Consider the following 14,484-nt stretch of genomic DNA (forward strand, 5'->3'; position numbering starts at 1 on the left):
TGTATGTGTTAGCAGTCATAGAAGATATACATTATAGTCCAGTGGAGCTAACTCCTTCCCTCAACAGCGTCTCCTTAGGAGTCAGTCTAAGAGCATGAAGTTAATTTCAAGCAATGGTAAAGAGATTTTGGTGCAAACAATTGCCGTACCTTTGTATTAATTCAAACTTGTTTGAATTGAAGTGGCAATAGGATTCTGCTGACAAGTAAGTTGAGTCAAAGGAAACAAGCATGCAAAATAAAGGAAGGTTCCACTAATTAGCAAACATCATCAGCATTGTTAGGTATTTGTACATGGTACCAAAAGGGTAAAGACCAGCAGACACATCAATGGAAGGGATTCTCAGATGCCGGTAGTAATGCTGGAAGACTTCTGCCTCATGAACTTTGATTCTGAAATAATCTTGTACACAGTGAATGCATCTAGTGACACACGCAAACAGACTAGCAATTTTTGGTTTTTGTAGGCTTGGAAATTTTATACTATCCTCTTATTTGTAGAATGCAGTGCCACTTTTCATGCTTTTTAGAAATTAACAACATACTATGAATTCTAACTCAACCTGTTTGTGGCTGATATTGATGGAACTTTCTTTGCTTCGGTCCAGCTTTCTATAAGCTTGCAGGTACATATAGGGGATCTTGACAAAAGTCTGTAGACTGTAATTAGAATCCTCGTGGTGCCTTAGGGAAACAATTTTTATGAGTTTTAAATGCAATTTTAATTCAACACGATAACTAAACCAAAGTTTGTGCCCTCTGACAGCCTGCTCCCAAGCCACCCAAACAAGGAATGAAACTATAATAGAGTTAACAATCAATGATCAGAATATAAGCAGCATGATGTTTATACACGACTGGGACTGGAATTAGGCAAAATCAAAAGAGGGGTTGCAAATTGTAAGTGTTTCTGGCAAAGAGCAGAATGATTTTGCTGGCAGAGGTCCTTATTCCAGCACTGAAAGTTTATTTGTGGCTTTATAAACTGATATAGCAACTTAAATTGAAAGTATAATATTATGTTTTCTTATTAGACTCTCTCCTTCCCGCCTCCCAAACTAAGCACATGATTTTTACCTGGATTCTTTAGAAACTTGAGAGATTACATTGCAAAGAAACTTACAACCTGGAAAAACAAAAGTTCAATTCACTGTTTTGAAAAAGTTCCAAATGGTAGTTGCTACTCCACTAGCATGAAGGAAAATCTCCCTCCCCTTATCAAGAATTTGTAATAAAAATTTTCTGTTTTATACTCTATTATGTTCCTAGCTCAGAAGCTAAGACCCTTATTTTATAATTGCATATCAAAGAAACATAAAACCCACTATGGAGGAAATTTTCACTTTGTGAATCTCTCTCCATAAGAAAGGTATCACCAGTTCTCTTTTCTGAAAAACTGGTAAAGGAGAGACATCTTACTGGTAACTGCAAGTTTCCTTAAAATTCAGTGGTAGAGGGGGTACACAAAAGACTCCTCTGGAGACAGATATTTAAAAATTTTGAAATAAAACATCACCCTTCATGAACAAATCCATAATACCGCACAGTTTACAGGGATACGATGCTGGCAGAGGAGGCTTGGGAATCCCATGCATCTGACTGCAGGCTGGACTAAGAATCAAGGACCGAACTCAGGTTGGTGTAGTTGCAGCAGCAGCAGCGAACTGCTGCTCATGACCACAGCCTCCAGGTGCACCAGTGTCACAGAAAACTAGTTAACTGAACTACTCAGAATGAATTTCTTAGCCCAGCTGGTAAGAAGCAAGTAGAATATTCAGTTTACAGAGACTACATTTACCCAGAAAATAAGTCATTACAGAGAACGTGACAAAGAATGATAATGTAAAACAGCAAAGAAGGGAAGAGCACTGTTCATATTCTTTTTTATGAACACAACACGCGTGCGCACACACACACACAAATGCTCCTTAAAGAGGAAAAATTTAATTAAACATTAGCTTGTTTAAGAGAGTATGATGGCTGTCTGTTTTATGGATGTCAGACTTGGTGGTTTGGTATGAGGCAAAAATTACATGGCTGGATTGTTGCAGAGCTACAAGGTGAATGGAAGAAACAAGATGTATAGCAGCTTGCTCGCAAGCATTCTGGGTAGTATCTTAATGAGTTCACAATTTTCAAAAGATTCAGCTTTTTTCCAGGTATTTAAGACAGAACTTCTCTTTCCTGTTATTTTGCTTTTCTGTGAGCTACAATAAAAATTTGGGGGTCTCATTTTCATTTACCCATAGATCCTTTCATACTACCTGGACTCCACTGTAATTGAGAGTAAAGTCTCTAATATTCATTTTGTTTAATATAAAACAAATTCAGTTTTAACATCCCAAGGTCACAGGATTCCAAGATGTAACTAACCGGTAGTCTTAAAGGAAACAAATCTCTAGAAACAGATACATCTAGTAAGCAATGTATTGCTAGGTTCCTTCCTCTGAGAAGTACTGCATTACAAGCACTAGAGGATCATACGGTCCAGGGGGAATAAGGTCATAGCATCTACATTAGTCCATTTCTAATTATTAACAATAATTTTATAATTTCATACAATTTCATAATCATTTTCTCAAAGACAATGAGCTAATTATTCATCAGATACTTAGAATATGTAAGGAGGCACATGTACCTTGCCAATATTTTTTCAGCTTTATAGCCTGTTGAGGAATTGCCTCATTATATAGGTACGTCTTCTATAACATCTGTGTTTTCAGTTCTCTTGTTACTACATCAGAAGTTCTACTCTTGCCTTTGGGCTCCTCTTAGATGTTCTGCTATTTATCTTCTTTAGTGATATTTTCAATTGAGTTACCTGACTATGAAGAAATTTTCATATGTTATTTCATTCATGAATACTATTTCTGCATCACGCTCTAAGTAAGTGAGCTGGAAATAATGAGCTCTGAAGTTGTAAGTAAAGAGCTTCAAAAATAAAACATTTTCAACATCTATAAATATCAAATAGATATTGTAATATTTGCGGAGAAATAATTAAAGTAGTTTTCTGAAAGCTAAAATGTACTGATTGAAAAATTGAGGAAGAAATGTTTGCAGGTTTGGATTTTTTTTTTCAAGTAGAAAAGGAAAATAGGAATAGCTTTATATGTACAATTCAAATTTAAGTAAAAAAAAAAAAGTTATAATTTAGCCTAAATTTGTGCCTCTGAAATACCACAAGTTTGGCAAAGTTAGTGGAAAATCTATCAGAATCACTTAGACAGTAAACTAACATTGAACAGCTTCCTTAGTAACTCCAATATAAAGAAACACCAGTTTAACTCCAGTCATCTTTAGTCACAAAAATTCATCATCTTTAGCATTTCTTGGCCACTGTTACCCATTTGCTTTTATCCTTCAGTCCCTCTTTAAATCCCATTTGGTAACTATGCGCAATTTTACTGATATTTCTATTTAATACTATTAACAGGCAATTTATGTGTTTGGTTTTTTTCCCCACAGGAGTTTTCAGCTTTGATTTTGTTATTCAAGACACAAAATAGTTTTTCAGTTGAGGAACACATAACTGGAAGGGATCTACAGAATCAGTCCTGCAAGTAATGTCACAGAGAACTACTTTCTTAATTCCTTTACATACCAATCAAGTTCCAACTTACTCACCACTATTTCAATTAGCAGACTTTCCCTGGACTTCACACCTCCACAGATTTCCTTTTACTTTTCAGCCTAAAATTTATTCATGGTCAAGTGTGTCCATTCGTTATGTCAACACTGTTCTTGGTCTATTTATAAATATAATTAAATATCCTTTTAGCTTTTGCTTTGTTAAGGTCAACCAGTTATGCTTTTTTAATCTTTACTCGTGGCATTTTCTCAATGTCTGAATAGTAAACATTTTCTGCACTTCCAGTATTCCAGATTGGATTGCACTAGAACCAGTATAATGCTATTAATATTCTTTCTATTTGGAAATAATCTCTTGATATCTTGTACATTTTACATATATATATACACACACACACACAATCCCCAAACCTACAAATTTGTTTGTAAAATTGTTTTGTAAATTATCTCTTTTCTTAATAGAGTGCAGACTAGCAACAGATTTCAAAATACTAAGAATTACTAACAATTTAATCTATCATCTCATGCATAAAAATTCATCCTTGTGTATATTTTCTTGGAACCTACTATTTCCTGGGCAAATTGTTAGATTTTTTTTTTTTAGAGTACTCTAGATTGGCAGGTTCTATAAATGGGATAACCTGGAGTATTTTACTTAAAAGCAACTATACTCAATGCCAAAATCATAAGTGTCTATCTATAATATCCCCCAAAAAATATTTTCAGAAGAAAAACACGGAAGGTAAAAGAACAGTGCTAGAGAATAAATGTAAGAAATTGAGCCACTGAAGTCATTCTGCTAAAACCCACTGTCCACAGAACTGAGAAACACTGTGCCACTAGCAGTTGTTGTACTACTTAATGAGTGTTTAAAAATTCAGTGAAACTCCATGTGTTTTTTCCTCTGTGGGTTTTGTGGTTTGTTTTAGTTTTTTTTAATCAAAGGCAATGTCCAGAAACATTATCAGTACTAAAGAATCTGTTAATGGCATTGTTTTACAAAAGTTCCTAACAGACAGTGACTATTTTATTGTTGGATGTATTCTTTATTTTATTAATGATGAGAAGTAATCAATGGAATGCTAAAAATAAACTTGTAAAGAAATCTAGTCTGAAATCTGAATCTGTTGTTTGAAGAAAGTTCAGTGGTCAAGGTAACACCAGTTGAAGATTGACTCTTGCCCATTGTGAAATAGGCATGGCTCTTCTAAAAAGGTCACAAATTTTTCAAATATAGGCACCATGTTTTAAATTTTGCACATACAAAATATGTTCATGTCACTCAAATTACACAATGTGGCAGTGTTGTAAGTCTAAACATTATTGTCAATTAATGGCAGAGAAAAGAGCCCAAAGCTCATGTAAGACTAATGACTGGGACAAATCCTGAAAAGAGACAAAAAGTATAAAACAACAGTTTTCCTGTTGCATGTGATTTTGTGTGTGCATGTGTGAGAGTGCATATAACAAATAATGTTTAAGTTCAGGTAATAGCCCATCCATTTGTTCTCAGCTTCTTATCCAGTTTCATTACTAAAGGCTTCGATTTTAACTGCATGTTAAAATGCATATCCAAATCCCATATAAACCATTAGTTAGTGTGTTGACTGGTTCAAACCAATCAAAATGGAGAATCACTGCCGAATGTCTTCTTTTTAATCTACTTGTCAGCCTCTGGGTATGTAGGATACTTGACTGTTTCAATTTTCTCCTTAACTTTATAAGATGGGTACAGGCCTGTTCTTCCTAATTTCCTATTGATGCCTTTTGAATAACCATCCCAGTGGTTTCCAGCTACGCCAATTATATCTCCAGGTTCCATAGGAATTTCATCAGCAGTTCGTGGATGATGAGCATAAATAGCAATCTGGTTGTGGGCATTCTGTCCCCCAAAGTAGTAGATATCATCCAAAGAATGGAAATATGCTGAAGCATCTGGATGCAACGTCTGCATAATTTCATAGGCAACTCGACAAACCTTAGAAATAAAAACAGAAGAGAAGTCATAAGTATTGTTTGTGCCTGCAATAAACCACACAAGTCAGCAACCAACGTTTAACAGTTACATTTCACAAGACGGTCAAGTTTTAATATGTCCAGGTCAATAAAAAAAACCCACACAAAAAAACCCCAACTAAAAAACCTACACATTTACTAATAACAAGCATTTAATTTTGCAGCATTTTAATTAGTACTCTGGTGATCAGATTTAGTAAATAAATAAATAGATGAATAATTATAACAGTCCACTTTTCAGAAGAAATTGAAAACATCCATATGAACACTAGCCATCATGCTTTTTAAAATCAATTACATGTAGCCAATCAAATGTAAAAAAACATTTGTTTTCTTTTTCTACTACTAATAAAAACTGTTTATTACTTCCCTTTGAACCTTTAGAACTTGCATTTTCAAAATTTATTTTTCAATGAGGCTTTATATTTACTTTTCTAAAGCAAGCTCCAATTTTCATAATCAAGTAGTTACAGAAGCACAAGGCTTTAAAAAGTTGTTAATATTAGAACAGTGATGGCAACTCGGAAGACAATTAAATGAAACTGAATTCCAGCAAGACAATAATGAGGTTGGCAAGAAGAAAAATGCACTTTGAAGTGTCACTGTATCACATTTTATGAAGGGAATTTTCTTCAGACAGGAAACAGGTCCCAACATGAGAATCGTGTTGTATTTCTCAGAATTGCCAGAAACAAAAAAGGCTGCCACTATATTTAATAAAGCTCTTCTCAACAATTGGCTAGAAAGCTCTTCTCCATCAGGTGTCTGATTTGGCCACTGTGACCTTTCTGACTTCCAATTTATATTAATGTATCTTTCTCTGAGTTTGCATAAGCTTGATAAACTAACAATACAGCAGGCTTCTTCAGTATGAAGAAGCATTTAAGCTTCTTCATAATTTTCAGTCTATGTAAATATAGTAAAGCTTTTCTTTTCTCCCCCTAAAAATACAGTGAATAGAACTCTGATCAGTCAAACTAGACATTTGTACTTTCCTAGCTTGTTTGAGAAAAGCTTTTGCTTTAAAAATGTAATAGATTTCCTTTTATCCCTCTCCATCTGATCTTTGAAATAAGTTTTCAGAAGTAGCTTGCAGAAATCAGGATGAAGTTAATTATTTCAAAGTACTTGTTATACACCGTAGCATATAAAAAAATTTGATTACCCACATATTGGTAAGAAGTTATTTATTTTATAGCTTCTGGGACGGTTTCTGTACTTACATGTACAATGCAAAATACAAAGACTAAGAAATCCTGGAAGGAAATGTGATTATGAAGAAAAATACATCAGGCAGAGGGAGCTATGATTTCATCTAAATGAAGACTGAAGAGACAGAAAAGCTCTTTGTTTTAATGTGCAATCTTAATTCTGATACTGTGTTATGATTTGTGTAACTATCATGTGGCTTCTCTGTACATCTCAATTTATGTGATGTGGCTGAAATATGCCAAGGTAGATTGTTTCCCTTGACTCCACATCATTTGATGGGCCTAATTTCTTTAACAACAGTATTTTAACGAAATATCTATTCTTCAGCTTATGTCAGTATCCATTTAATTTTGGTAGCATAAATAAGAATTAATATAGGGGACTTCCTAAAGCATCTGATCCTATTCACACATACTGTAATTTTCACTTAATACCTCTGTAATGAAGTTTTGACTCTTTTTGGCAAGGAAAAGAAAGTGGAAAAAGGTCAGCATACAATTGATTAACATGAAAGTCCAAAAATCACACTGGAAATAAATTAGACTACATCCTTATCCTTACTTCCTCTTCATACAGATTGGACAAAAGATGGTCATTAATAGCCTGATTTTGCTTACCTTCAATGGCAAAGTAAGTACCAAACTTTTTATTTAATTGATGAAAGGACACAGAGATAGTAGTTCAAATGTTAGAGATCAGAGGATCAAATTTTAAACCCATAAAAGAGAAATCTTTCTGAGCAGTGGGAAAACTTGCAACAGACCTTAGAAAAGCCAAATATATGAAAATACCGTAGAGATCCACATTGTTCCATGACCAGCAAAATTGGTGCTAAATTATTTTTGAGGAGTTTGAATTATTAAAACACAAGAAATTGCCCTGAACAAATTAAGTAGATAGTTGTACTAAATTCATAGTCTCAGCTATTGAGAGTAACAGTCTAGTACAGGATTTCCTAGACTTCAGTAGAATTTTCTGCAACTCTGGAAAACCAGTATGTCATCCAGCAAAAGTCTATTGTGAAATGCCCGGAGATGTAGAATGAGACTGGAGCTCAAAGATACCATGTACCCAAAAGGTATGCTCAAAGGGGGTTGCATCAGATGACCTCTGGAGGTCTTCATCAACCTATATCAGCTTAACTACGTCAATGTATTTTAACATACATTTTTTTTTTTTTTAATTACTCCAATACTTACAATTCAATTACAATACATTCCATCGAAGTCATTTGTACCTATATTTAAACATGTTTCTTCTGTTTATACCCAGCGTTTCATTTAAAGCAAACACTTAACACAGCTATCTGAATATAATAAGAGCAGAAAATTTAGAGATTTCTTATTAAGTTTTCATCCAAGAGCACATAATTCTTCCTTCAGAATATGAACTGTCTCTACACCAATGCATGTGTGGTATTTAAGACATGCAGCCCTAGGTCTTGGCTGGTGATCACCTCTTTCACTTGATATGTATTCAGTGGACATACTTCAGCTGAATCAAACATTATTATACAAGTGGATGGCTCCTCACAAGCTTTTCTTAGTGACGATTTTTACTTAGAGTTTAGTCATGTCTTGGTCTGAAGTAGCCTATCTTAATAGCCTCCTAAATATGCCATAAAATGTCATTTCTGTCACAGGGTCTGGTGAACAGTGAAAAAAAATGTATCCACAAGCATGACTGAGGGATAAGAGGCTTTTCAATGCTTTTTCTGGTTTTGCTGTCTTCTTGTCCTGCTAACGTCATTAAGAATTCTGGCTATCAAGGTCAATATATCACTGCATTGATCATATATTAGTATTAATGCTATGCTTGTTACCTATCTAATTGTCATTACAGCACAGAAGACAATTTACATTTCAGGCTGTGGAAAACATTTCTTTTTGAAGTGAATTTTAACTTTCAGTTTGGTGTCCACTTCCATGTAACAGTACAATCACATGTGATGACAATCTATTGCCATCTATAGTTGAATGCTTTCCTAACCAGGAGTGTCACCTAAGAGTATATATGACAACAACAGGTAAAAAACCATTCACTCTGATTTCAATCATATTTTGCCATCCTTGAATTAAGTGGATCAGCATATCAGTCACAGAATACTGCTTTCTTGTCTTTCTTAATCTTAAGAAAGCTTTTTAAAACAGCTTTTCATGTTATGTGAAATTAATATACAATATGATGTAATAAGAAGAAAATGCCAATGATGACAATTCTATGATTCAGTTTTCTAATGGACTCCAACTTGCTTCATCAAACCACTCAAGAAAGGAAGCTTGTAGCTTATAATTACGCAACAAGAGGTCTCTATGGATTACAGTGGTCAGAACTCACACTTATTGCGCTGCTGGTGGATTGCTAGAAATCTAATAGACTCTGGAGAGAAATTAAATGCTTTCTTCATTCTTTTCCATTCCCACAGTCAACTAAGGCAACAGCAGACACGTTTAAACTGTAGTAGGGTGCAATGATGTGTAGAAATGGATGGACACAAGTTACATATTAACTTTATGCAAAATTAAGAAGTGTAAAACATGTTTAAAATTATTTTTACTTATTTCAAATGCCTCAACTAAGCTGCATAGAAATGAATGGATACAAGTTATACATTAACTTTATGGAAAACAAGGAAGTCTTAAACATGTTTGATACTATTTCTTGCTTATTTCAAATGCCTTAATTAAGACAGTAACATCAACCAGTGCTTACAGTCCTCTTCAAGGTTCGCATAGCATTGCAAGCCTTTAATTCTTCCTGAAATTCTCACGAGAAACCACTGAGAATAAGATAACAGGAGCATGAAGAAAACTGAGATTCAGAACTGGTACATATGTATTGTATTGCAATTTACCTGGGACGAAAATGTACAGACCAGGAAGTCTGCCTGAGACAAAAAGTGAATATCCAGAATAACACCTCTCAGGGAGTTTTCAGTGTATCTGTTATGAAGTCCTGCTGACCAGGATATGGAGTTATCGCTGATAAATTCATAATTTGGATACCTGTGAAAATATAATACACCTTTAACAGCAAAGTCTTTTTTTTTGTTTGTTTGTTTTTTTTTAAAGAACCCTCATCTTTGCTGCAAGATAAGATAGTTAATTTCTTTCAAGTGAGTCTCTGCTTTACAGGGAATAAATTATAATTTTGTTGACCATTTTAGAGTGTTACTTCTGCCTCCAAGAACGCCCTCTCTTTATGCAGAAAAGGTAAAATTAAATAAAACAATGTTTTACGTCTGAGATTTGACACTGTAGAAGTGAAAAAATATGAGGAAGTGTATGTCACATTCTGTTAATGCTACTGATTTTAGATGAAGTATACACAGATCACTTCGTTTCCCCTACTACTAGATAGAATAAGGGATAGTGTCTTTAATAGACTACATTTTGTTTATTACCATATTCTCTATTAGATACTCATTATGACACCATGCAAGAAAATCAGTAACCTGTAAGAGGGACATATTAATAAATGAATCCAAACTAACCAAAAAAATAAAAAAGTCTTTCACGGTTATTAAGGCTCTATGGAGAACAAATTTTGCTATTTCCTGGTCAAAAGGAAATAAAAGAAGTGTAAAACCTCATGTCAATACACCTTTCTGACATATCATAAGCAAAATAATAATACTTTAAGTCAAAATATTTTTATTTGAAATATAAACCCTTGTTTTATATTATTTTAAAAATAAAATCAGAAGTTTTTAACATGTAACAATGACTTGGAAAGAAAAAAATCATTTTAAAAAGTGTGAAAAGAAGAATAGTCTTCCTCAAAATATTTGTACCCCTTTACTGGGGAACTAAAATCTGAAATAAATAGTAAGAAGTATCATGAATTAATTACATTTTCAGACAGCCTCCTACCAAAAATAAGTTTAACATGAAAAATTCCAGGTAGATTAACAGAGATCGTAATTACATTGCTGTTACACAATAATTATATTTCAACCACGGAGTGCAACTCATGCGACTAACCTGCCAACTACAAAATTTCAAGTACAGGGTTAATCACAAAATAATTAAAATAAAATTTATTTTTCAAATTTACAACTTCATAGCAATTATAAAGCAACGTATTATATAAGACAGCGAGGCAGCTAATATTACATTTGGAAGAATTAATCATTCTTATACTGTTTAATAAAGAAAATCAGAATATAGAGCAGGCCCTAATGCTGGGGCAATAACAACTTAGACCTGTAAGTAGATGCTTCAAAGCCTGACCGTCCTGTGTTGAACATTGCTCAAAATAAAGTTTACACTCGCAAGTTCTTGGAAAGATTCTGAAGTTAGCACGCACTTCTATACAACAATGCAGTTTGTGTATACACTCTGGACACACAGTAGACATGTAGATTATGAGGATCTCTTGCAAGAATTTCCCTAATTTACTCCATTTTAATGTCAAAATTATGGGAAAACTCTTTTCAAAAGTGAAATGGGCAAATATAGCAGGCTTTTCCATCTAACATTCACTAGCCATGACTACCAAATCAGGAAATTTATCTCAAGTGCCAATCAAAAAGCCGTAAGCAGAACTTCCACATTTGAGAAAGAATTTTAGTTTATCTTCATAGCAATTTTAATATAATTTTATGTTCCTGAGAGAAACATCTGCTCTAACAAAAAATAATATATGCATGGTAATTTTCCCAGAGATAGTATGACGACTTTAAAGGCTGCATCCGATCATGAACGTCAGGGGAAGTTCATGTTACATTAAAAACAAGACAAAACAAAACAAACAAAAAACCCACAAAACAACAACAAAAAATAAAAGGGAAGAGAAGGTGGAAACATTATTCATTTGGAATAACTGATAAGATCTGTTCTGAGAAATTATAGAAGGATATGTATAAAGAAATAGTTTTTTTCAAGATGACCTCTATCACAATGATAATTTTCTTTCCTATCTTCTCGTGTTTAACATTTTCTGTCAATATTTAACCAGTTCTCAAAATACAACAGATGACAAGACAATATTTTTGATATATTCTATTTCCATTGTGTGAATATTAGGTTGGTGTTTTTTAAGAAAAAAAGTACAGACCAAATGGAAATATGTCATACTCTACTGTGAAAACTATCTGAGGAATGGAAATGGACATCAGTCTTATTTTAGTGACACAGCTCTGAGGGTAGCAACATGAAGAAAGCTTAACAGAAGATGTCATTTCTAGGGACAGTGAACATAGTAAAGATATTTGCACACCCCTTTGCAAGTTCTTGGCATCAGGAATACTGTTAAAATTAACCACTTCCTTCAGACTTCAAAAATCAGAGTCCAAATGCTCAGTATAGACAAAAGAACCTTTCTTGAAGAATTTGATTTCTTACGAGCAAAAGATCAGTCTAATAACTTAACAAATGAGGCACACCAATATCATGTTGGATCTGGTTAAAAAACAAAGGAAACCCAAGCAGAACTTTTGCACATCTTATGCACATATTTAAAATTTTCTCCTTCCTCCCTTTATTCCGGAAACAGTCTTTGAGATACTTTTAAATCCGGTCTTTAATTCCAGTTTGTAAAGCTGATCCAAATTCACCTTATCAACAGTTTCAGAACCTATTTCTTCAAACCAGTAATCCCAGCTTAGCATTTATCTACTCATATGTTTAAGTTTTCAAACAAGCACTTTCATGTTATCCCACACACACCATGCTATATTAATGCTTCGGAAAACATGTTTCCTTTAAACACCCTAAAATGTGAGCATAATAGCAGCCATACTTGGCGTGACCAAAGAATCTTCTATTTCACTATCCTGTCTCCACCACAGGCTGAAACCAGAGCATAAAGAAAAATACAGTAAAAGGCCAAACCTATACTCCTCTCAAGCTTAGCCATATGTGGCCCACTGACCTTCTGCATAAGGCAAGGTTTAATTCTCCTTCCCACTCAATATAATGCTTTAGATTCTGTTTAAAGCTATTCTTACCACAATGATTACAAAGAATAAAGGAAATGAAACTTCTAAAGCTCTATAGTTAGCTATTGCTTCCTTCTATTCCCTTTTCTATCTGTATTTATATTATGTAAAATTTACATCATAAATTTTGGGGGATTTTTTTTTGTTTTAAGCCGAACTCAGGCATGATCCTATTACAAGGATTCCTGAATGCAGTGGTAAATGAATAACAAATAATAAGATGTCATATTCTTACTGAGAGAAATCACCTAAATACAGTAATTTTGTAGGATCTCTTCTAGCTTTCCAAACATATTACCCACACATTCTCTTCTTTATAACAGGAAAGGAGGAGACTGTGAAGACAAAAACAAAGAATGGAAACTGGCACCATACGTTTTCCTTTGTATCAGACTAACTATATGTAGTATATCTCCTCCACATATCTAAAAAACAACATCTAAGTCTTATAAAGCTACCTAAATAAATTCTTGAAACTTATATACAGGCCAGGAAGGATTTACTTTTTTTTCCCCCCTAGGAAAAAGGTAAGAGAAGAAATCAGATGAAGGTAGAGAAGAGAGAGTTTAAAATCTTTCCTTCCTGCATTTACCAGCCTCAAATAAGGATACAAACTAAGCAGAGTTATGAGACTATTTCAAGTTCCAATTGGTTTCAGAAGCTGAATAACTAGTTGTGTAACTACAGCTTATTGCTACACTGTGCAGCAGGTGCAAACCAAGGCGAGTCCCAGGCTCCTGTTATCAATTTGCTAGGACTGGGGCAGTGTCCAGAACAGGCAATGCAAGTTTTCTTCCCTCTGAAAGAACAGTGTGAGCCTGTGTGTAAACAGATGGAGTAAGAAATAATGTGTTTATTCAGGTCTTGGGAAATGTATGAGCTGTTCATCAGACTCAAGAACTTTGAAGCAGTACTGAATTCTATATATTAAGCACACTATGACTTGGGGGCGGGGAAGCTTGCAACAGCTAAACTACAGATAGCATACAGGGAGAAAAGACTTTAACTTGCTATTGCGGAAGTAAATAAATAGTGAAATAGGGTGGGAATAAAGCTTTCATAAGTGCTGGAAAAAAACCTCATGAGGGAGGCAAATTATTGCAAAAGATGAAACAGCAAAATACAGATGACTTTACAGGTAAACGTCCTGAAAGAAAGAATGCAATTTGTTGAATTTTACTGCTCATATACATGAAAGAGAGACCTTAATAGATTCATATATAAACTAGCAAGGTATTAAATATGGTTTCCTAAGAATTTATGTACGTGTTCAGCTGCATTATTGTGAATACTCTACCTTAAAGAGAGAAGATGCTGTCAATAATATTATAGACTAGAAACACATACACAAGAAAATTCAATTTTGTATCAGAAAATATTAAATCAGCCGAAGAACAAGCATTTTACACCATCCCTAACACAGCACTTACTTACCTAAGACAAACAGCATGACCTCTGCTTACCAGAAGTTGTCGAGTGCTTTAATTTCATAATCTTTACAGCTGTTGAACTCTAAACCACGGTCTTCTCTAATCATGTTATTCTATAGCATCCTAATTCTGAAAATACATCACTTTTTCCTTTCTTTTGGAAAGCAAAACAAACAAAAACACTCTGCAAACTGATAGTGTTGACTCCACTGTCTTTAGTATCGTACTTGCAGTTGGTAGACAACTGACTGCAAGGGAAGTTTCTGAAACTTAATTCAAAACATTTCCATTTTCA

General features: G+C 34.1%; 1 protein-coding gene across 2 annotated transcripts in view; it reads right to left on the bottom strand.

Annotated features, from left to right (window-relative positions):
- Positions 1 to 3,933: 3,933 nt before the first annotated feature.
- The window catches only part of FUT8 (fucosyltransferase 8), a 121,144-nt gene continuing 110,593 nt past the window's right edge, over positions 3,934 to 14,484 (bottom strand). Inside the window, exons 10-11 of one of the 2 annotated variants that reach the window (XM_074584341.1) lie at positions 9,673 to 9,823; positions 3,934 to 5,568 (exon numbers count right to left, since the gene is read on the bottom strand). In XM_074584341.1, coding sequence (XP_074440442.1) covers positions 5,251 to 5,568; positions 9,673 to 9,823 — 469 coding nt within the window. In that variant the 3' untranslated portion in view covers positions 3,934 to 5,250. The remainder of the gene's footprint in view (positions 5,569 to 9,672; positions 9,824 to 14,484) is intronic. The other variant, XM_074584340.1, reaches the window with a different exon arrangement.

This window comes from Larus michahellis, chromosome 4, assembly GCF_964199755.1.
Source record: "Larus michahellis chromosome 4, bLarMic1.1, whole genome shotgun sequence".
Classification (NCBI taxonomy): domain Eukaryota; kingdom Metazoa; phylum Chordata; class Aves; order Charadriiformes; family Laridae; genus Larus; species Larus michahellis.